We start from the raw sequence: 20,886 nt of genomic DNA, 5'->3' as shown, positions 1-20,886 counted from the left end.
GGTGCCGGAGCCAGTGGTAGAGTCGTCGCGGATGTTGTCGGCGGCGCCGGAGTCGTTCTCGTGCTTCTGTAAGTTTTGAAGGATATGAAGGCAATTTCAGTGAAGTGATGAGGCATGAAAAAAGAGAGAAGAGACGGACGTTGTGGCTCTTCTTGAAAAGAGGCATGTTTGTGTAGAGGATCGAGTTGTGATTTGGGGAAAATGTGGGTGTTGTGGGTTTGTGGTGGTGGGTAGTAAGTGAAGAAAAAGAAAAAGGCTTTATGAGCAGAGGTTCGAACGAGATCTGGGCGAAGGCGGCCGCAAGGAACCAGGAGGTGGTGTGGTATCACTCCACTGCCCCGAATGCGGGGTATGGGAACGGTGTCTTCCCAGGGAAAAAGGGGCACCCTGAGCAACCGCTTGGGGAGAGGGAGATGCAGACGCCGGGGACGAGAGGACCACCGTTTCCGGAGCTTTAGTACGGCCTCTTTCCCTTCCTTATTACCTTTCCTATGTCTAACTAGCAGACTCCTTGCGGCGTTCATACATGTAGTTCAACCGACAGCATCCTGCTCTCCATCTCACACCCACCGCCATCAATTCACTTACCCACTCTGATCGCCAACTACCTCGAACCTACTCCCAAATTGCTCAACGTCATCAGGGAGAGTATAGTGAGTGGACATCAGAAGGAACTGGCGGATAGGATTTTTGAGAAGATAAAGGCCGGGGAACCGCTCACGCTGGGGAAGAATATCTGCAAGCAGGTGTGGAAGATATTCTGGCAGGGAGAGCAGGGCGATGGCACCGAGGGTTTCTGATCTTTTCCGGGGTCGCTTAGACCATTCTATTGGATATGGGCTGGAGAGGGCTGAAGGTGCTGAAGTCGATGAGCGGGAGGCATGGCACACATGGAGGGTCGCGTTAGCAGATGCTTGTATCTTGAGGTTTAATGTTCGCTTCGTTAATTATGCTATTTGTTCTGTACTTATGCCTGCACCAACATATGATGCTCATCCTTTCATGAGCAATGGTTCGCAGGTCTTCGTCGTGAAGATTATCGGTCGGTCACGGTCTGCTATTGGCGCCATCTTTACAGTCGGATATGGTGTAACGGCTAACATTGCCGCCTCTCACGCGGCAGCTCGGGGTTCGATTCCCCGTATCCGAAGTCTCGCATTCTCTTTGACGAATCAGTTTTTGTAGTTTTCTGCTGGTGCGGTTGCCTACCTATACTGTATGTTGCCAGTTTGACCAGATGAGTATGATGCTCTCAGTAGTCGTCAAAAGGGGCAATATTATGTGCCCTGCGTTCAGCGCTCGGAAGTCCACGAGTTCGCATACAGCTGAAGTGGCGAACGCAACTTGCCTCACGCGATGACCACAAAATCAGCCACACAGGCTCCCTCGGGCAACTGGCTCGCTCTCCAAAAGGCATAACCAATTATTGACCTCTTCATCTTGGTCCTATCCATACTTACACATTACTCCTTCCTTGTGAACAGAAAATCGGACGGACGGAAGATGGGGAAAATCGAAGAAAGCGCCGAAAACTGGACCATTCCACCTCCAATGCCGCCTCTACCTCTGTGGCACCTTCTTTTGCTCGCACCTCCCACTCATCTCCAGCTTCCACTGCAGGGCCATCTAATACCAGTATTAAAGCCGCAAAAACTTCGCTACCGTCCGGCACCGACCCCTCCCTCTTTACTGACCGCACAATTCAAAACAACGAATCCCTAGGCCACCTCCGACAACTTATCTTCGGACTCCTTCCCTCTTCAACAACACCGAATCAAATAAATGACACTGACTCTAAACAAGGTGGTGCGCCAAAGAAATACCTCGCCGTTGATTGTGAGATGGTAGGTGTTGGTCCGAACGGGAGCGAGAGTTCTTTGGCGCGAGTGAGTTTGGTGGATTGGAACGGGGCGGTGGTGCTGGATGAGTTTGTGAGACAGAAGGAGAGGGTGACGGATTGGAGGACGCAGTGGAGTGGGATTAGAGAGAAGGACATGACTCATGGTGTGTTTCTCCTCTACTCCGCTCCAGTTTTTTGCTCAGTGTGGCGGCGGCCTGTTGCAACAGCCACATCGTTTGAGGAAGTGCAGACGAAGGTGGCAGATATCATCAAAGATCGTATACTCATCGGACATGCTATACATAACGACTTGAAGGTGTGTCCTTTCCTCCACGGTTGTCGGCTCTATCATTTTGCTCATTGAAACCCGTTCTCCTCGCCATTTTGTGGCACCAGGCCCTTCTACTCTCGCATCCCCGCAATCTCACCCGCGACACCCAACACCTAGCACACAAAAACGGCCAATCCCGTGGCTCAAGACCAGCCTTGCGAAATCTCGTCCGTGATATGTTCGCCGTTCCGATTCAGGGAGGGGAACACAGCTCTGTAAATATTATTTCTCACCTTCCTTTCCCTTCCGCGCGAACCAACTTTAGACATGAACTGACCATCGTGTGTGTGTGTGTGTGTGGATCAGGTCACCGATGCCCGCGCCACAATGGCAATCTACCGCCTCCATCGCAAACAATGGGAGCAGGCATATTCCGTCGTTCCCATCCGCGTTCGTACCGCACCCTCCCAACCCACAGCATCTTCCCAATCTACCACCTCTGACACACCAACATCCAACTCAACGTCGAAGAAACGATCCAGACAATTCGGGGACGACGACTCTGATGTCGATTCGGATACTAATACGAAAAAGAAAGAAAAGTTCCCCGGAGGTGGACGCAAAGGCGTGTCTTCAGGTCTGTCGGTGGTCGTCAAACGAGGTAAAGGTGTAACTGTGAAGGGAGGAAAAGGAGGCGGCGGTGGTGGGGACACGGGCGCTGAAAAGGCGAAGTGGTGGAAGGAACTTGGGAGCGGGAGTGCTGGATCGAAGGGGAGTTTTCGAGTGACGAAGTGAGATTTCAGGCAATGTTGCGGTTAATTTGTAAGCTTTGATCTTGGTTACGCTCAGGTTTACAGGCAGACTATGGTAGCATTCCTCGAACATCCTCCACTGGTGGATCATCTCCCCGCCTTGCGTGATCCGACTGAGCTGTCCTTCCACTCGAAGAGCCCTCTACAGTCCAATGAGCTCTATAAAGGCGTAATCGTACTTTTACTATATCCTCTAGGATACAAAAAACCATAAGCTACATGACGACCAAAAAAGACTACTTCACAGTCTCAGCCTCAGCCCTCAGAGCTTCGGCCCTCTCCTTATCCTTCTCCTCTTCCACCTGCATCGGCATGATCTCCGGAATAGTACGGACGACGATGTACATCAATGGGGACGCGACTACAAGGAGGCCGAAGTTCAGACCGCTGCAACGTCGCACCACACCGTCAAATTAGTTCATTTATACGAATTAACAAAGAGAGAGTCCGGAGGAGTGAGACTATAAAGAAGGAGACTTACAATCCAATGAAAAGATTACTCGCGTGCGAGTTGATACCGTAACTGACGGCCTGGCCAACGGCCTCAAACGCACGGAATACACCAGCGTGGCGTGCGTTGGACTGGACATCGGTTGCGTAGCAGGAGATCAACCAATACCTACACGCCGCAAGAGATAAGTATCCCAGAAAATAATGGAATCAGACGCAGACACACGCACATGTACGACTGTCCCATGGGTCCGAAGGTATTGATGAAGAAGTAAGGCATGAAGGCCCTCGCCCAGCCCGGCGACGACCTAAATTCAGTGACATCCAAACGTTAACATCGCCACGATGCGTTTTAAGAGCAGGCACTAGTGCTCACCAATCGAACGTTCCGGGGTTGTTGGCATTGAACCCAGCCTGAACTACACAGGTGTAGATATAGATCCCTACCGCGGAGGCGACGACGATGATGAATCCAAGCGTGCCGCGGGTACGTTGCGAAAGGTTTGGCCTATCGAGGACCCATCCGAGGAAGAAGCAGCCGAAGATGCAGAATGCAGGCGAGATGAGAGACGAGAGGGCGCGAGCACGAACGGAGAAGTAGTTTGAGAGGAAGGTGCCGTAGACCTTATTGGGCGAAACATGTTAGTATGTGAAAAGAGAGAGAAAACTAGCGTGCATGCTTACAGATATGTAGAAGAACGAGTAGAAGAAGAAGCCGATGAGTAGGAGTGTCTGTAGCAGGAAATATGAGTTGAGGGATCCGCGAGTTTAGGGAATGATGACTGGAAAACATACCCGCTTGTCGATGGCAGCAGCCCACAACTCCTTGAACTCTTTCTTCCAGGAGTGGGTGCCTACTGCCGTGTGAACACCCGAACCGTCTGACCTAACCACTTTCTCTGGTGGTGAAAGCAAGAGAGAAGCCGGAAAGCCTATGCATTCGAGACCTGCAATTGGGCATTAGCGAAAGCGAGAAATTGATCTACCGTAACGAGATCCGACATACCGACGAAGATCAGGTAGGTAGATGTGGCGATACCTCCCGATGAGTCTGAGTTCACACTGCGAAAGACAGACTGTTAGCGTCCGTAACACTGGTGGCAGTAGTATGAGGGACATACTTGGTGGACAGACTGATGGCACCGCCGACAAGTTGACCGAGGTTCCTCGAGACGATCTAAGAGAAAAAAGCGAGGACAACGCAAAATGTTCAATATGACACAAATTACCCTATCGTCGTAAGGGATAGTTACCCATAGAGCCAAATAGCTAGACACTTCACGTGAGACCAGGAAGGGCAGAGAGGAAGATTTAGAGATACGTACAAGCCTCTCCGGTTCTTCTCGGGGTAACTCAGAATGATCACGGCCTCGGCGACATACCACAATCCCATACCTATCGAGCAGCGTCCCATGAGTGAATGGCTCTAGGAAATCTTGAGATGTATAACTTACCAATACCAGCGAGCGCTTGACCAAGCTAAGTGTAGCAGGTCAGAATGGGAAGTCTCTGCGTGAGTTCGCTTGTGAACTTACAATGAGGTACCACTGGATTCCATACTCAGAATTGACGTATAATGATGAGCCCTGAAGGGACGTCTTAGTGAGAGAATCGACAGTCTATGGCGCAAATGTAACCTACCGTGAGCGGGAAGGATATCGCGCCAAGGGCCAAAGACCACTTTACGCCGAGACGGTTGATTATCGGTCCACCGACCAGACTGAAAAATGGGTAAATATCAGCTGAATATCACCCCACAGGTATGCAGGACGATGCTTACCATGTCACAGCCATGAGCTGTTCAAGAGGGAAAACATTGTCAATTATGAACAGCTCCCTTCTACAAACTATGCAAGGTGCTCACTGCATAGTAGACGCAATTGCTAGCATCTGTAAAAGGACGATCAATATCCGTCTAGTTATAGTCTCACGGGATGTGAACTTACTGGCGACGTATGGTGTGGCGAGACTATGTGCAAGCAGCAAGTTAGATGTCAGCGACTAGGTTGTTAATGACATCGATACAACATACCCTCCTCCACCAAGTCCGGAGAGTGCTGGAATCAACGTTTTAGTGATACCTCGTCACCCGAGGATGAATACAAGCTCACCGTCCGCCATGGCAGGTCCCGCAAACGCGACGGCACCCGTAACCAGCATCTGAAACAATGTTCCCCGGTAGAAAGCCTCCCACTTGCTCAGTGGCCTTTTCCTCTGCGCCTCCAGAATATCGACATCATAGCCGGAGCCTGCGTCAGGCTTTGTCTTCTCAAGGGACATGCTGGACATTGGGGGAGCACGGGGTAGATCCTGAGGCCTGAGGAAACGAGACTTCACGCGGGCTGGACGTGAGTGGACTGGCGAGGCTCCAACAAAAGAACCTGAGAAGTTCAGCCTCGAATATTATATGTTGTCCGTGCTCTCCTATAACCATGACCAATTTGAAAGGACGCCGTAGGCGACGTCGTGGCATCAGGTGTCGAGGCGGCAGGCGCTGAGCGTCTATAGTTAGGTTGGAGCTTCCGATAACTTTTAAAGTGTTCTCCCGCGCGCACGCTGGCCGCGACACTGGACCTGAAGATCAAGAAGCGCCGGACCACTCGACAAACGGTGACTTCTGCTCCGATGATCGTGTACATCCTTCAGGCTTCAAGCACGATCCACGGTATATGTCGCATTGTGTGCCAGGTGTCCTTATCACAGTTGGAAATGTGGAGCAGGTACATACTCTGCAGTGACTGTCCGTCGGCGGGGCGGGGCGTGAAGCTTTGAAGAGGAGCGACACCAGACGACACCGGCTGTTTCTGTCAAGCATTGTGCCAATATCAGGAACAGTGAGACCCAGCCGGTGGCCATTAGAGCGTAGGTATTGCCTGAGATCAAAGCGGCGAATGGCCGACGCAGACCACGGCGAATGTATCGGGACGGCGAACAAATGTTGGCATAACGTTGCGGTCGCTGCAGCGTGATATCTGTTTGGTGTTGTTAGCTTCGGAGGCCACCGGAACGTAGCGACATTTCCGCCTTCCCTCCGCTTACGCCGCGCCACGCGGCGCTAACTTTCTTCGCCATGCCTTCGCCCGGCCAGGGGAAGCTGTCACAAAACGAACTTTCCTCAGGTCATCTGCCCTGTTTTTTCTCCTGCTGCACATGTATTTGTCATCTTTTTGGGGCACTCGAGCGTCCAGTCTTCCAAGTATTGGTACAGGTGAATCCACTCAAAGCCTACAGCCGCAGCGTCCAGAGGCTGCCGCGGCCGCGGACTCATTAGGCCCCGGCATTTCATAACCTACAGGCTTTGTGCCGTCCTATTTCGTCAAAACTTGGTTTCTTTCGCCCAAGCCGTTTTGTTCGCCTGACGTGAAGAACCAGTTTATTTTATGGCCGTTACGAGTCTTTGAACTTGGAGGACGTATATCAGCCCAGCCGTCCAAAGCTTATCTATGTGTCTCCAGCTGTGAGGGTCCTCCATCGGAACAGCTCACTGTCGACTGACGGATCCGATCGATTGTGCATCCGGCCAGACTTTTCTTCGAACGTTTGACTTCGTTCGAGCCCCTGACAATACGCGATCTCTCGTCAAACGCGTCGTGTATACTTAAATTCCCCCCTCTCTCAGTTCTTGACGGTAAGAGTCATCTCCCTCGACAAGCGCCATCGACTCATTGTTCACGACCAAAGATTCATTATGTCACCTGCAAAAGACATTCCGTACGTCAGGATCACTAGCAGTTCATGCCATGATCTCATCTAATATGCGTTCTGAACTGTTTTCTTATAGCATCTTGATTGTTGGCGGAGCAGGCACATTTGGGTCCTCTACAGCACTGCACCTTTCGCGTCGAGGGTACACCAATATCCACATCCTCGATCCTTATGCTTTGCCCAGCCAACAGTCCGCGGGTAATGATCTGAACAAGGTCAGTCTAGTTATACATCAACACCTCATACTACCAACTTATATGTAACTGATGCGTGTTGTGGTAGATCTGTGGTAACGACTATAGCAATGGGATGTATGCTCGTCTGGCCTCACAGGCTATTGATGCATGGAAGACGGACCCTCTCTTCACTCCTCACTTCCACATGACTGGCAAAGTGCGACGCTCCTGCCTGCTCTCTGTCGCATCATTGCTGATTTTGTTGGGCCTTTGCCTCTTACAGTTGAACGGCGCCTTCGGATCACAGGCAAAACTCGATCGCATGCGCAACCGCTTCGAGAAACTAGTGAGCATACCAGGCAAGGAGAACGAGTTCGAGTGGTTGGATAACGAAGAGGAGATTGTGGCCCGTGCGCCACACTTACAAGGAGCTGATATCAAAGTCCGTGCCTACTCTCACATCTCCCCTGTGAGCGACGTCCTCACTTTTTTTCTGTGGATAGGGGTGGAAAGCAATTTTCAACGCTGGCGCAGGTTGGGTGGCCGCGGCCGACGCCATAACTGCCATCGGTAAGGAACTGCAGTCGTTTGGTGTTCAAACGAGCTTCGGGCCATCCGGAACGTTCAAGAAGCCTATAATTTCCGACGATGGCAAGACTTGGATTGGTGTGGAGACCGAGGACGGTTCCAAATGGTTCGCTGAGAGGATAATAATGGCCACTGGTGCGTGGAGTCCGACCTTGGTCGACCTGGAAGGACAGTGTGTCTCCAAGGTACGTCTCGTTCCTCTTTTCTGTGGAGCTCCGATGTCAGGGGTATTGATGGAGTACGATATAGTGTTGGGTGTACGCACATCTGAAACTTACCGATGAGGAGTCGGAATGGCTCAAATCGGTTCCGGTGGTGTACAACGGCGAACTGGTACGCTGCATCTGGTTACCTCTCTAAGCTCCTGCTTAACATACTCCTTTTTTCAGGGCTTTTTCTTCGAACCACGAGACAATATTCTCAAGCTCTGCAACGAGTTCCCTGGCTTCACGCGTGAAGTCCCCGCTGTCACTCCCTATCCTGGCGAGTCGAATGACGACACCGGCGTCTCCGTACCACGTTCACATGCGAAACACCCCACGGACTTCATCCCGAAGGAGAGTCAAGAGGATATTCGTCGACTCATCAAGACCCTCCTGCCCCGGCTTGACGATGGACGCCCATTCGTTGGAGGAGCGATGTGCTGGTGTACTGGTACGTTTCGTTGTACCATCTAGGCTGCCTGCGATCATTGACGGCCACGTCTAGATATGCCCGACGCGAATTGGTTGATCACGGAGGATCCTCGGTGGAGTGGCGTCATATGGGCCACAGGCGACAGCGGGTAAGTGTGCCATCCTTAGCTAGTCTGACCAATGCGCCTTTCAAGCTTAAAATGTATCGCAGGCATGGTTTCAAATACCTCCCAATTATCGGGTCCTACATATCCGACCTCTTCGAAGGGAAGGTGCGTAACGTCCTTCTGTCCTTTGTCAGATACTCAGTCTGACTATGATAATGCTTTATTATGTGATCTAAATTTCAGCTCGATGGAGAGCTCAAGAAGACGTGGGCATGGAGACCAGGTCACGGTGATCCTGAAGGAACTGGGAGGAAGGGCGAGGCGAGGGATCTCAAGGACTTAGACGGGTGGGAAGGTAGTGACCCGAGGACTGACGTCTAATCTGGCTCATCTGTATCATCTCCCCGGTGTATCGATGCCTTGACTGTCGCGAGACATAATTTATGAACACATTTATTCAAAGTGGCTGTTAAAGTGGGAGACCTCAGTCAGATGCGAAAGTAGATCACACCACACATTCAATGTCGAGAGGTCGCTGAGTTCATAGCTTTCCATTTCCCCCATATATTATGGGTCCATGGTCATAGTCTACAACACAAACGTCTACAACAATGCGATATTACAGAGTACACTCTACGGACCGATATTGTTACTATTTTACCGCGCTATGCAGCAGCACAAGCCCCCTGGACCCTGGGCAACGTGGTGGGTACTTCCCTATCTCCTTCTCTCCGACATTTTAGACACAGAATATCAGGGATCTACTGAGGTGTCTTGCTGAAGAGCCAACTCATTCCTTCGATGGTCTCTTCCTGGAACCTCTGCGACAATTTCATGGACCGGAATAGCACTTGATAAAGCGAAACGTCAGGCAGGATCCAAGGAAAGAGAGTAGAGAAAAACTGACTGTGGAATGCATGCGGCACACCAGGGTACCTATAAAACAGACGTCCAGTCAGCGCAGCGGCAGGAATCAGCATAACACAAAGGTCCTACATCGTCATCTTAGTCTCTACACCCGCCTCCTTCACCAACGCATGATAAAGCAAGCCCTCGTCACGGAGAGGATCCCACCCACAAGACATAAAGAACAACGGCGGAAGATTGGCATGCGATGGGAAGAGGAGGGGACTGAAAGATGGATCGTATGGATCCGCAGGGTTCGCAAGTTCTGTAAGAAGCCGATGTGTCTCATGAGCGGTGTGGCGAGACAAAGAAAAAGCGGCCACATGACGTACTGTTAAACCAATACACCTCCTTCTTGCTCAGAAGTGGAGCATCTTTGCACTCCTCCATCGACCTGATGCACGATTTGTACCTGGTGGCGAACATAAATGACATGACGCGGGGAAGAAATAAATATACTCACTCTTCAGGCATAGCCTCCGGATGACAGGTTGGAGGGTACTGAACAAGCTGTCCGGTCAAAGGCGTATTCACCAGGAAGGGATCATCGCGAGCCCAGTGGGTGGCAATGATGGCCAGGTTGCCGCCAGCGGATTGACCAGCGATAACGAACCCTTTCTTGGGATCGGCATTGAACGAAGCGGCATTGGCAGCCGCCTAGTCACTGGCGCTTAGACCATGGTAAACATCATGATCAAACGGATACTCACCCATTTCAGACCGGCATATACATCCTTCGCGCCCGTAGGAGATGAATATTCTGGTGTAAGCCTGATAAAATAACACCTTCAAGTCTTTTGTCCATCGACTAATAGCGGAGACAAATGAACCTGTAGTCTATGGAGACAGCACAAACTTGCAGCTTGTCACAGATAATCCTTAAGTCGTAGTCGTCCATTTCGTAGTTGCCAATAGCCCAGCCCTGCCAGTCCGATCAGACCGGTCTCTCTTCTCTCCAAGGAGTGGAAGAAGAGACGCACCCCGCAGTGGACCCAATACAGCAGAGGATACGTCTTCGTCTTGTCCGGGTCGGAGGTAGGCACATAGGTCCGAACATGCATGTCAGTACCTTCTACAGGGATGTAATGATCCTCTAGCCGGCAGCGATCCTCTATGCCGTCCGAGCACAACGAAATCAGAGACGGAATACAACCTTGAAGGTATGTGACGGATTGGCTGACCTGACGGCAGGCTTGGCTCGAGGAATTTGTTCAGGTTAGGGATGATGATATCGTCCCAGAAGGCGCGACGGGCCTCAAGAGGAGGAAAGGGGTCGGTTGGTTCTGGAAATGCCGCCCAGACGGGCACAAACTCCGGGTGGGCCGTGGAGAGGCCCTCATCGAGAAACAAAGTGATAGCCATGGTTAGAGGCTACGATTTGGGGAAGACTCTGACCACTCGAACACGCAGAAGCACGGATAGGAGAGTATGTCTGGATCGTAAGGTTGGAGCTAGAATGGTTGCTGACTGGAATGGATAGGCCACTCAGGAGGGAGAGGTTGATGGAGGGCATCATCTTTTTCCACCCTACTTTTATACCAGCAATCAGAGACTCAGCGTCTGAGTCGGCTTCGACGGCAGCAGCGGGTCGGGAGAACTCGTAGGACTTGAACGTGGGCTGGAAATGCTTGTGTGTGTGGTAGGTTGGTAGCGTCTACACTCCATAAGTTTCCAAACTTCGATTCAAAGCTCCTTTTGGCAGCTTTGACCAAGTGGCCGAGAAAGTCGTCGATTATCAAACGTTGCTTTGACCACTACCGCGACCCACGCCTCGGTTACGAGTCTCAACAGGTAGTGCGGACTGTTTAGAGTTCATGCTCCTGTAACGGAGAAGTTCGGGCACTGCTGGCCTCCCTCGTAATTTTCTACCGAGATTAGAGATGAGTATGTGGAACAACACGCTCAAACGCAGCACTCGCGATAGCGTCAGTCAAAGCAGAGTGCAATAGTCGATAAACTCTCCTTCTGAGTCGTGAAAGACTCTAGAGTGAAATCATTTATTGCGATGAAGGCACGGTTCACAGAGCATTACGATGACGTGCGGGTCCCCACCGTGGTGGTCGGAAGAATGAGCGCCGCAAGCAATACTACTCAAAACTTCTATCCCCAGCGCCAGACAGGCTGCGGCAGCCGAAGGTAGTGAGATGGGCACTTGTGACCATGTTGTATCCCCTGTTGCTCACGATAAATCAGGATCTGGTGGAGGCTGCAGAATTCGACAACGACGGGATGTGACGAGAATATCGGTTAGGCATTGATCCAGCAACGAGCACTCGGGGGAGACGCTGAAAGGGGATATCGCACACTTTCGCACGACGAGTCCATTGAGCGACAAAGGAGATACACACACCATACATGAACCCGAAACCCGATTGACCGCATTGAGAGAAATTACCGAGCTATCATCCATATTCGTCTACTTACATCAAACATCGTGAGATTGCTGTATTCTACTAGCAGCACCTAGACTCCAGGACGGCGATTAGTGCCGAAGGATAATTGCTTCGGTTCGGTCCACTTCATGAGATACGTGCATTCGTCTTCGTCAATTATTCGCTCTCCGAGATAAGCGCAACAATCATCCTGTAAAGTCCGCGATACTCGTCAGCTTGGTGGCAAGGCAGCTGAGGAGAAGGGGTAAACGCACCGGTAGAGGTAGTAGAAGAAGGAAAGAAGGTAGAAGCCAAGTTTGATAAAGCTCTCCTTCTTATGCACTGATAGTGTCCTGAAGATTTCGGTCGCGTCGTACATGTGGTTTTTGTTCTTGATCCTATTTCGTCAACGAAGCGGGGTAAGCCGCGGTCAGATACGTGTTTGTATGACGTTATAAGGCTTGTGTGAACACGTACTTATTCGCGTTGAATACCAGTAGCGGCGCGTTCAGGAGAAAGGCGATCCATTGACCCGAGAGGAGGAAGAGTGTTGTGAGGAATGCGTGCGCGATATTTTCCGGAAGAACAAACTGCAGAAGAGACAATGAGCTCTAGTTAGTAATGTACGTGAAAGGGTAGAAAAGTGGTACGCACTTGATTCAGTTTGTTACAAAGGTCTATGGGATTGATGTAGTCGCATTCGAGATCCGAGAACATGATGATCTGTGGGGAGTATGGATGAGTGAAGGGTCAAACACGATATAGAGAAAAAAGCGCACGAAAAAGACCATGGTAAAGAGCAAGCCAGCCGCCATCAGCACCGCGAACAAAAACAGCCATCCTATTCACGAAAAGACACGAAATTGTTTAGGGTGTTCCACATAAGTTCCCGAACACGTATCGCGCAAGTCCGGTGTCAGAAACAGGTCACGGAGGAGGTCTAACAAGCGCCGCACCTGCACCACCCATTTCGAAGAGTTTTCACAAGCAGAAGGAGTACAGAAAAAGATGGCTCGAGAAGTCGTAAGCAAAGCAGAGAAACTGCCGGGGAGTAAGATAGACTGGGAGAAGGAGCAGGCAGCGAGCACGATGATTTCGACCGAGCTACATCGCGTGCCGTTCAACACTGACGTTTGCCCGTGACAGTCACAGTAGTCACATTACACAAGCGTCACATCGGAAAGCACAGCTTTGCACACACCTTTCAACGAAAAAGTACCCAGTTGCCTTTGCCTTTGAAAAGGGTAGACTGTAATAAGCTGAGCAATTTCAAGGTTTAAAACTTGAGCCACGTAAATTCACTCATTAGCGGCAGGCTCCAAGTCCCTGATACCAATCATACTACTTATCCTTGACACTTAGAAGCCTTATTCAAACAGATATCTAGCTATTGCGCGTCGATGATGCTGAGCTCTACTCTTTCCCCTGATGAGGACGTAAGAAATATATCAGGTCATGGAACGCGGACACCGTCCGCATTCGGACGTGCGTTTGCCCAAAGAAGGCACACAAAGGCCGGGCAACATGATTTGAAATTTGAACGTGTCTCTTTGTCGTCACCATGGCTCCGAGCTCATTTAAAACTCAGACACCCGGGCGTCTCGCGATTTATGGTCCTCTCATCCCAACACTGACCACCATGGCCATCCGTAACCTGGTGAATCTTGCCTTGTCTGGTGTTTCTGATGAGGTGGACTCAAACGGTAACCTCGTCTTGGAGTCTCCTAGCATACTGGAATGGGATGGGGAGACTAGAAGAAATCTCTTCGTTGTAAGTCCCTTCACACACTCTCATCACACTGTCCTCGCTCATCGATGCCTCAAGGCAATACCATTCGCCTTCGAGCCTCGCATATTGAAATGGAGGGAAGATGTCGCCAACGCTCCATTCGCTGACCTTCGACCGGATGAGGCAGTTCGCCATAACTTTTGTCTTCCCGTCAATCGACTACCGAACGAACTTGTGTTGACCATCTTCGATCTCTACCGCGCTTCTTACGGCGATCCTTATACAACAACGGAATCGCATCCGGTCATGACCCTCCTTCAGGTTTGCCATCGGTGGCGACATCTAGCCATGGAAAGCCCGTCACTTTGGACCTCTATCATCGCGGACAACGCCCAGATGTCTCGCATAGCCCTGGAACAGTCGAAGGACTCCCCTCTCAATGTGTACCGTTTCGACTATGAGCCCCGCAACGACGCGGACGATGCTCTCGTGCTTGTTCTACAGCCAGAATATTTCCCCCGCGTTCGTGTGTTAGAGCTTGCTTTCCAATCGGACACCCGCGAATGCATGGAGAACATGCTGGACCGCTGCTCCGCTCCCGCCCTCGAGAGGCTATTTATGGCTTCAGGAGACTCGCAATTTCTCGATTTTCAGGCAACCTTCCTCAATGGCGGAGCGCCGAGGCTACACCGAGCAGAATTCAGGAACTGTGCCCCCCACTGGGGTCCATCGCTTTTTTGTTCAGGCATAGTGGACTTACTGCTGACCGACTTTCTGTGCCCTCCAACTTCCTCCGATATGGATGCGTTCGTCAAAGCTCTGGCTCGACTCGAGTGTATGGAGACCCTGTTCATCCAGTTTCAGGATTCTCAAAATAATGCGGTCTCCAACTCGCCGCCCCGACCAAATGCTTCTCCTACCTCTTTGCCGAATAGCCTGCAATCTTTGAAAGTCACAGGAACAATTACCCACTGCGCCAGACTTCTCACCCATCTAGCACGCGTTGCAACTATCCCAGTGGTCGGCCTAAACGTCGAGCACAGGCCCGACCTCGAGGATTGGGCCAAAGAATGTTCCCGGCTGGTCAAGGAGCTCCGCCGGCAGTTCAAGCCTATTTCTTACGACTTCGTCCGTATCGATGGATTGGACGGCTGTGGGTTCAGCTTCGAAGCACTTGAAGAAGGTTACCTTGAGTTCTGTTTCCGCATCTCTTATCCACCAAACGCAGTACCCTTCGAGACTATGCTAGCCTGCTCTTCCTCAATCGTTCGCCGGTTGCCTTTCACCTACCCGTTCAACCTTTCCGTATCTTCTCTCAGTCCCATCCCTAGCTCCTGGCTTATCTCCACCTTCTCCCACCTCTCGTTCGCAGTCGAAGAGCTCTATCTGACCGGAGAATCACTCGTCGACGAGTTCAGCACGATTTTCGGCATGCCTTTGGAATCGACGACGCTAGGCAAGGACCAGTACGACGAGTCGGATCCTTCCGTCTTTTTGTTCCCGGCACTCGCATTCATTTCGTTGAAAGACGCGAAGCTGGACTTACTGCTCTACGCGGCGGATGACGGCCCTTTCGAATCTGGGTCTCTATATCAGGGCCTGGAAGCCCGTCGTGCGGTAGAAGGCTTGGGTCTCCATCGCCTCCAGATCATCGAATGTCAGATTTCCGCCCAGACTGTAGAAGACGCGAGAAGGGTGGTAGACGTCGTTACCTGGGATGAGGAGCCTGAAGTCGTCGACGACGATGCGCTGGTAGATGATGATGGTGAGATGACCGATGAAGAGGTTGATGACGACGAGCTCGAGATCGATAAGGGTGGAGATCGTGGACCTGACAGTAACGAAGCTGACAGCCAGGTCTATTATAGCGAGGAAGAGGGCGGCATTATTTATGTTAGTGATTCGGAGGATGAGAAAGCAAGTGAGTACTGGAGCCTGGATTCGGTCTAGCGTTAATTTGTATGGGACCTTAGCCCATGTTTTTTCAGTACTCATGGTGCTACACATAAATGTATTAATATAGTCAAACCTGGATTGATTCGCGCCACATTCATACTTGGAGAGGTGCCACTGCTGCGTTGAACTTCCCCGGTATCTTCCGCTCGTCAAATCGCGCCCATCTCATTGAAGCGACACATACGGTTGGTTAGTTCTTGACCATAACGGCTGCAGTTCCTGGATCTCGGACGTTTGTCTCTGGAAGTAACTTCTTGCAGGTATCAGGTGCTCTCAAGCATGGTCTAAATTAGAATGTAATGTGTTTTCTCCTTCTGTATCCGAGGCTTCAAAGGATCAACCTCTTCTCTTTCCAACTTTGATACCGGAGCAACAACCTTCACTCACGTTTCCCCTGAAACAGTTATAGTACTCACTGCACACACAAATACAGTCATTCGACTTCTTTAGCCTGCTGACTCGCTCTCCAAGTTTCGGTATTCCCATTGATCGTACGGCAACATGAAGGGAAGAGGGTGGCCGTCAGCTGATGCTACGTTCGACTGGACATGAGAACACGCAAATTCCTCTGTCCGTCTTCGATGCTCCAAAAATATGGTCACCTGTAGGGTTTATTCTATTGCTCATACCTCTAGGGCAGCGTCATACCTAACGGGCAGCCGCGGAAGCGAGTTGTGTTCTTGTACACGAACGGGCCGCATCGCAGCCATATAAACCAGCACCTGGTCCTGCCACTGATTCAGAGCTAGAATTGCTCTCTTCCCCTATACCCAGCATCCCTTAACCGTCTAGCGCACATGTCGGCCAAGGACGATATCAAAGGTGGCAAGTCAGAATTTGTTGGGACAGAAGAGGTCGAACACTTGGAGAAAAAGCCTTCCTCGTCTTTGGGCGATACGAAGGAGGATGGCTACCTATTAGCGGCAGATGTGAGGCCTTCTGCAGAGAGGGCATTGGTTCGGAAACTCGATATGCGCCTTCTTCCGACGATCATCCTCATATTCATCATGAACTACATCGACGTGAGTTTACTTCCCATGTTTTTAGACGTCGCATTGTGCCGATGCAGAGATGTTTCTTTCTCCGCTACAGCGGACGGCAGTGACGAGTGCTCGGCTAAAGGGGTTGCAGCAGGACTTGGGTATGACCGGTAAGTTATATCTAAAGTCAGAGGAAAACTTCCCTCTATTCACGTCTTTTCCATAGACATACAGTACAGCATCATTCTGGCCATCCTTTACGCAAGTTACTGCCCCATGCAGATACCGAGCAACATTGTGAGCGTCTTATCTGGTCTTATATGAGGATGAAACCAACCGAAATCACCTCTAGATCCTCAATCGTATCACTCGGTAGGCTCTAACACCTATAAAAACGAATACAGCACGTACTCAATCGTCCTTTGAAGTCCATCTTTATATATCGGCACTTGCGTCGTTCTTTGGGGCTTGACTAGCACAATGGCTGGTGTGAGTCAATTGATCTGCATCTTACTCATGCAGCTGTTCATTGTGATCTCTATGTAAGGTTACCCACAATTTCATCGGACTTCTTCTCTGCCGGATTTTCATTGGTATACCTGAGGTCAGTCTCAGACCATCTGGTGCTCCTCCGGTTCATTAACAGCTATCGACGTTCCCGTTAGGCCGCATTCTACCCCGGAGCTATATACCTGCTTTCTCGGTGGTACACTCGCAAGGTACATTTGGTTTCGCTCGCGAGATGAAGTAGACACTTACGAAGATACGATACAGGAACTCGCATTCCGCTCCGCTATACTGTATGGTGGATTGCTGATCTCTAACGCCTTCGGATCAGTGAGCTCCTCGCTCGTCACTTTTGAAATGCATACGCTGACAGGTCTCGTAGCTCATGGCTGCTGGTATCCTCTCTGGCATGGAAGGTGATCGGGGTATCGCAGCATGGAGATGGTGAGCTCTGCAAATATCTCTGTCGTTGCCCCACATGCTCATTTTAAACCGTGCAGGCTGTTCTACATTGAGGTTAGTTTCTCGCTCAGCTTGTCTTCGGTCTTCTAGTGACATGTGCTTTTCTGCTAAGGGCTCCATAACTATGTTCGTTGGCTTTTGCGCGATGTACGTATCTTGACTCATCGTACGCAGATGTCGTCCTTACCCTTTCATCCCCAGGTGGCTCCTCCCGGACTATGTATGCTCCTCTCAGATTTTGAGAAAAATATTTGCTCAGTCTTTACTTTTACCTGATTTTATAGCCAGTCAACACTCGCTGGATATCCGCCGCAGAACGTCGTTTGGCTCAGGTACGCCTCGCAGAAGATGCCGGCGAAGCGGACGAGGATGTTGCCACAGACTCGTACGTTGCTAGTCTTTTAAAGAGTACAAATCGTGATCAGTCTAACTTGTACACATTGTCTCTATATTTTTAGAGCTCTAGGAGGCTTTGTCATGGCAATCAAGGATCCGAAGGTCTTACTCTTGGCTTTGAGTACCTGTTCGCAGCTTTTGGGTTTGAGCTTCGTGAATTTCTTCCCGACGTACGCTTTTCCTCTCTGTTCTGATATCTGGAAGATTGGACACTGAAGAGGTAATATAGATTGACGGCGACACTAGGATTCAGTACTACGATCAGTTTGCTACTGGCCGCGTACGTATGCACCCTGGGTTCCTAACTAGCAGATCATTTTTCTCTGACGGTGATGGCATGACAGACCGCCATGGCTGCTCGCGACCATTGTGTGTTGCGTCAACGCCTGGCACGCAGGTATGTTCTCTACTTCCAACCTCTGATATGTGGATGCCTCTCATGCTATCTTCTCGTTCAGACAGGACCGGAGAGCGTTACTTCCACATCGCGGTACCTTGGTGGGGTGTCATCCTGGCCTATATCATCGGGGTCTCAACAATGGTCACTGGAGCTCGATATGTCGCTATGGTGAGATCTCTCTTATTTGCCGTTTTTAACGTACGCTAACGTGTTGCGCATTGGGAAGTTCCTCATGGCCATGGGCTACGCCGGTTTTGCTCTGACGCTCGTATGGGTATCAAACGCCGTCCCTAGACCACCGGCGAAACGAGCTGCAGCAATCGGTATCGTTAACGGCTTCGGAAACATCGGAAACCTGTGAGCTCATCTGCGACCTTCTCGTGTGTATATTTCGCTGACTGTAGCCGATACATTGTGGCACCAGCATCGGCTCTTTTACTTGGCCATCTGAGTGGGGACCCGACTACCACAACTCGATGTACATTGGCATAGCCTCACTCGTGTTCAGCTCCGTACTTTCACTCAGTACGTCCCATGCGTCTCTTCCCTTGATGATAATCGTGTCATTTGAGCTGATTGTTGGTGTGCAATCTTTGCAGTTGTGAGACAGATGCTGATTCGCGCCAACCACCGCCTCGCACAGTCCGAGCTGGAAGATCTCACTGGCGCGAAACGACAAAGAATTGAGGACGCGGCAAGGCTGGAGGGAATTTCCGTGGAAGAGGCGCTGGAGAGGAAGAGAGGGTTCCGGTACCTGTTTTGATTAGGAAGTAAAGGATCGGGGCGTAGGAAGGGAAGACATGAGCAACAGACGGAGGGCCACGATGGTGAGAGAGAACATCTTGTCGGGTGGGGGGAATGTACAACATGTACGAGCAATGTGTATTTTAGATATCATGAACCTAGGCACCACACTTAGGTCGAATCTCTGCAAGAGGTCAAATGAGGTCTTGTCTGCTGCAGTAAAAGCAGCAAAAAGACGGGGAGCACCTATAGTCTTACTTCCGATACGGGGAATCGAACCCCGAGCTGCCGCGTGAAAGGCGGCAATGTTAGCCGTTACACCATATCGGACATATCCATTGTCGAACGTGACACGACATGTTACGATTCTCTTCAAAGTTGGAGCACTTCTATGTATCCCCCAAGCTCATCCCCGCACTCCTCTTACACCATACTACAAGAACATGTACAGTGAAGATTAAGTCTACATCCTTGAGGGGCTGAATCTACTCGAGTCACGCTCATAATTTAGTCCTCCCAAATCATTTTCGGTCCATTGTAGTCTCTTAGACATGACATCACGTACATTAGTTATAGCGTGCCATCATTTCTGAACGTTAGACCATCATTTTCTGTCAAAAAATACAGGAGTTTCGCCGCATGCACGACCATGCAGCATTCGAAGGTGCTGCTACGAACTGATGGTCGCAGTAAGTTGCACTGCCTCGAAGGTTTGAAGACCAACAGTTGAATTGAAAATGACGAAGTGCAGAAACAGTACAGTATAACCATGAACAACGAGATTTGTCTCGCTAATGCACTAGCCCAGCCGGGGACTTAGCCCGTTCAGTGCTTGGCACAGTCGACGAGGAGTACATATACAGCATCGTACCAGATGAGCCAACCACGCCACTACTCCTCCCATTTCTTAAAGTCACCATTATGGAACTCGAGATGGAAAACGCCTCGCGGAACAAAGACGTCACCCTCATCGACTCCCAGACGAACCAAGCTCTTTACCGCATCACGAACTTCCAGAACTCTATGTTCCAAAGCCCCAAGGTCAACGTTATATCCAGGTTGAGTCGGGGGTCGAGAGAGGAGAGGCTGGCGAAACTCGAAAAGGGGTGGTTCAACGACCATATAACGATCAACGCAGGGGGGGCGAGGTTGAAGGCGAAGAAGTTCTTTGATGTTGCGGTGTTTGGAGGGTACGTCGTCGGCTCTTTAGTTGGATTGTCCGCAGACATCCAGTCATATATCATACTTACCTCTGCCACAGACACTATTCGTTCACCGGACCAGATGGGCGTACCCGTTACCGGTGGGAGCTCCAGAACCATGGCTTGAGGGTAATAATCCCAATCATTTGACCGCTTCATCGCACTTATGTTGACGAAGATTTCTTGGTTTCAGTTGACGACTGATGATCGAGTGCGTACCCTCGTAGCCCATTACAGAGAACGTCGGAGAGGTCTTTTGGGGATAGGAACGAAAGCCCCCGCACGGCTGGTCGTGATGCCTTCGAGTCTGGATATGGTGGATATGATAGTGATAACATTAGCATACGTCGAAAGGAGAAGGCAGGACAGAAATACCAGTACGGCTACTTCTGCTGCTGCTTGAGGGCATGCCGATGAGGGTGTTCTGAGATAACTGGACTTTCACGGACTTTGGACATTTATTACGATACCCTATATTCACACCCACCGGATTGTAATTGGAGGGCTTTTTTACCTGCCTGCCCTGTAAACCTTGGAGTTGAAAAGACCATGGTACTTATCGCTAGATCGGGACGTGTGGCCACGACAAAAACACAAAGAACTCCAGTAACATCAACCACGGACAATCCTGTCAAAAAGAGTTCCCGC

At 50.5% G+C, this 20,886-nt stretch overlaps 9 protein-coding genes and 2 non-coding genes across 11 annotated transcripts; 6 read left to right on the top strand and 5 right to left on the bottom strand.

Moving 5' to 3' along the window:
- Nucleotides 1-1,078: 1,078 nt before the first annotated feature.
- STEHIDRAFT_t192 lies at nucleotides 1,079-1,150 on the top strand. The gene has a single exon. It is a non-coding gene; the product is annotated as a tRNA-Glu (tRNA).
- A 625-nt stretch (nucleotides 1,151-1,775) lies between these two features.
- On the top strand, nucleotides 1,776-2,906 carry STEHIDRAFT_60682 (uncharacterized protein; the record flags this gene model as incomplete). Its single annotated transcript, XM_007305712.1, has 4 exons — nucleotides 1,776-2,004; nucleotides 2,068-2,156; nucleotides 2,237-2,386; nucleotides 2,478-2,906. Coding segments are annotated over 4 exons (897 nt in total), but the record flags the coding sequence as incomplete, so codon positions are not given.
- A 172-nt stretch (nucleotides 2,907-3,078) lies between these two features.
- STEHIDRAFT_169899 (MFS general substrate transporter) lies at nucleotides 3,079-5,653 on the bottom strand (the record flags this gene model as incomplete). The annotated part of the gene is made up of 18 exons (XM_007306128.1): nucleotides 3,079-3,310; nucleotides 3,405-3,542; nucleotides 3,604-3,681; nucleotides 3,750-3,997; nucleotides 4,058-4,105; nucleotides 4,169-4,320; nucleotides 4,380-4,435; nucleotides 4,495-4,550; nucleotides 4,627-4,642; nucleotides 4,699-4,768; nucleotides 4,828-4,852; nucleotides 4,909-4,959; nucleotides 5,015-5,093; nucleotides 5,154-5,170; nucleotides 5,238-5,263; nucleotides 5,320-5,342; nucleotides 5,406-5,430; nucleotides 5,485-5,653. The coding sequence occupies 18 exons, from the start codon at nucleotides 5,651-5,653 to the stop codon at nucleotides 3,160-3,162; spliced, it is 1,428 nt and encodes a 475-aa protein (XP_007306190.1). The 3' UTR covers nucleotides 3,079-3,159.
- Nucleotides 5,654-5,768: 115 nt separating this feature from the next.
- STEHIDRAFT_148296 (uncharacterized protein) lies at nucleotides 5,769-6,271 on the bottom strand (the record flags this gene model as incomplete). Its single annotated transcript, XM_007306127.1, has 1 exon — nucleotides 5,769-6,271. A coding segment is annotated over exon 1 (243 nt), but the record flags the coding sequence as incomplete, so codon positions are not given.
- Nucleotides 6,272-6,978: 707 nt separating this feature from the next.
- On the top strand, nucleotides 6,979-9,022 carry STEHIDRAFT_169898 (FAD dependent oxidoreductase). The gene is made up of 11 exons (XM_007306126.1): nucleotides 6,979-7,001; nucleotides 7,055-7,084; nucleotides 7,155-7,293; nucleotides 7,361-7,471; nucleotides 7,538-7,696; nucleotides 7,758-8,027; nucleotides 8,092-8,175; nucleotides 8,232-8,496; nucleotides 8,551-8,626; nucleotides 8,689-8,749; nucleotides 8,828-9,022. Exons 2-11 carry the CDS (start codon nucleotides 7,062-7,064, stop codon nucleotides 8,963-8,965), a joined length of 1,326 nt encoding a protein of 441 aa, XP_007306188.1. The 5' UTR covers nucleotides 6,979-7,001; nucleotides 7,055-7,061; the 3' UTR covers nucleotides 8,966-9,022.
- Nucleotides 9,023-9,345: 323 nt separating this feature from the next.
- On the bottom strand, nucleotides 9,346-10,852 carry STEHIDRAFT_112560 (alpha/beta-hydrolase; the record flags this gene model as incomplete). The annotated part of the gene is made up of 9 exons (XM_007306125.1): nucleotides 9,346-9,434; nucleotides 9,492-9,520; nucleotides 9,581-9,755; nucleotides 9,823-9,902; nucleotides 9,954-10,147; nucleotides 10,201-10,261; nucleotides 10,321-10,412; nucleotides 10,471-10,601; nucleotides 10,672-10,852. 9 exons carry the CDS (start codon nucleotides 10,850-10,852, stop codon nucleotides 9,346-9,348), a joined length of 1,032 nt encoding a protein of 343 aa, XP_007306187.1.
- Nucleotides 10,853-11,781: 929 nt separating this feature from the next.
- Nucleotides 11,782-12,918, bottom strand: STEHIDRAFT_122976 (cornichon). The gene is made up of 6 exons (XM_007306124.1): nucleotides 12,819-12,918; nucleotides 12,642-12,703; nucleotides 12,517-12,585; nucleotides 12,340-12,452; nucleotides 12,138-12,260; nucleotides 11,782-12,073 (listed from the first exon to the last, which is right to left on the bottom strand). Exons 1-6 carry the CDS (start codon nucleotides 12,829-12,831, stop codon nucleotides 12,040-12,042), a joined length of 414 nt encoding a protein of 137 aa, XP_007306186.1. The 5' UTR covers nucleotides 12,832-12,918; the 3' UTR covers nucleotides 11,782-12,039.
- Nucleotides 12,919-13,423: 505 nt separating this feature from the next.
- STEHIDRAFT_112558 (uncharacterized protein) lies at nucleotides 13,424-15,673 on the top strand (the record flags this gene model as incomplete). Its single annotated transcript, XM_007306123.1, has 3 exons — nucleotides 13,424-13,633; nucleotides 13,688-15,512; nucleotides 15,615-15,673. The coding sequence occupies 3 exons, from the start codon at nucleotides 13,424-13,426 to the stop codon at nucleotides 15,671-15,673; spliced, it is 2,094 nt and encodes a 697-aa protein (XP_007306185.1).
- A 671-nt stretch (nucleotides 15,674-16,344) lies between these two features.
- STEHIDRAFT_61024 (MFS general substrate transporter) lies at nucleotides 16,345-19,055 on the top strand (the record flags this gene model as incomplete). The annotated part of the gene is made up of 14 exons (XM_007305731.1): nucleotides 16,345-16,569; nucleotides 16,640-16,697; nucleotides 16,754-16,824; nucleotides 17,075-17,131; nucleotides 17,302-17,364; nucleotides 17,609-17,643; nucleotides 17,698-17,716; nucleotides 17,829-17,881; nucleotides 17,955-18,062; nucleotides 18,237-18,289; nucleotides 18,351-18,460; nucleotides 18,519-18,649; nucleotides 18,717-18,817; nucleotides 18,892-19,055. The coding sequence occupies 14 exons, from the start codon at nucleotides 16,345-16,347 to the stop codon at nucleotides 19,053-19,055; spliced, it is 1,248 nt and encodes a 415-aa protein (XP_007305793.1).
- A 239-nt stretch (nucleotides 19,056-19,294) lies between these two features.
- On the bottom strand, nucleotides 19,295-19,366 carry STEHIDRAFT_t188. The gene has a single exon. It is a non-coding gene; the product is annotated as a tRNA-Glu (tRNA).
- A 591-nt stretch (nucleotides 19,367-19,957) lies between these two features.
- Nucleotides 19,958-20,655, top strand: STEHIDRAFT_112556 (uncharacterized protein; the record flags this gene model as incomplete). Its single annotated transcript, XM_007306122.1, has 4 exons — nucleotides 19,958-20,226; nucleotides 20,298-20,367; nucleotides 20,432-20,449; nucleotides 20,476-20,655. The coding sequence occupies 4 exons, from the start codon at nucleotides 19,958-19,960 to the stop codon at nucleotides 20,653-20,655; spliced, it is 537 nt and encodes a 178-aa protein (XP_007306184.1).
- Nucleotides 20,656-20,886: the final 231 nt, after the last annotated feature.

The sequence above is a fragment of the Stereum hirsutum genome, assembly GCF_000264905.1.
Source record: "Stereum hirsutum FP-91666 SS1 unplaced genomic scaffold STEHIscaffold_10, whole genome shotgun sequence".
Lineage (NCBI taxonomy): Eukaryota > Fungi > Basidiomycota > Agaricomycetes > Russulales > Stereaceae > Stereum > Stereum hirsutum.
This window is presented reverse-complemented; position numbering and strand designations above follow the sequence as displayed.

Coding starts and splice junctions, on each gene's coding strand:
- STEHIDRAFT_169898 (XM_007306126.1), top strand. CDS start 7,062: ATGTCACCTGCAAAAGACATTCC. Junction 7,085..7,154: donor TCACCTGCAAAAGACATTCC/GTACGTCAGGAT, acceptor GTTTTCTTATAG/CATCTTGATTGTTGGCGGAG. Junction 8,627..8,688: donor TGGGCCACAGGCGACAGCGG/GTAAGTGTGCCA, acceptor AATGTATCGCAG/GCATGGTTTCAAATACCTCC.
- STEHIDRAFT_122976 (XM_007306124.1), bottom strand. Junction 12,453..12,516: donor TTTGTAACAAACTGAATCAA/GTGCGTACCACT, acceptor TCTCTTCTGCAG/TTTGTTCTTCCGGAAAATAT. Junction 12,261..12,339: donor CTGGTATTCAACGCGAATAA/GTACGTGTTCAC, acceptor TTGACGAAATAG/GATCAAGAACAAAAACCACA.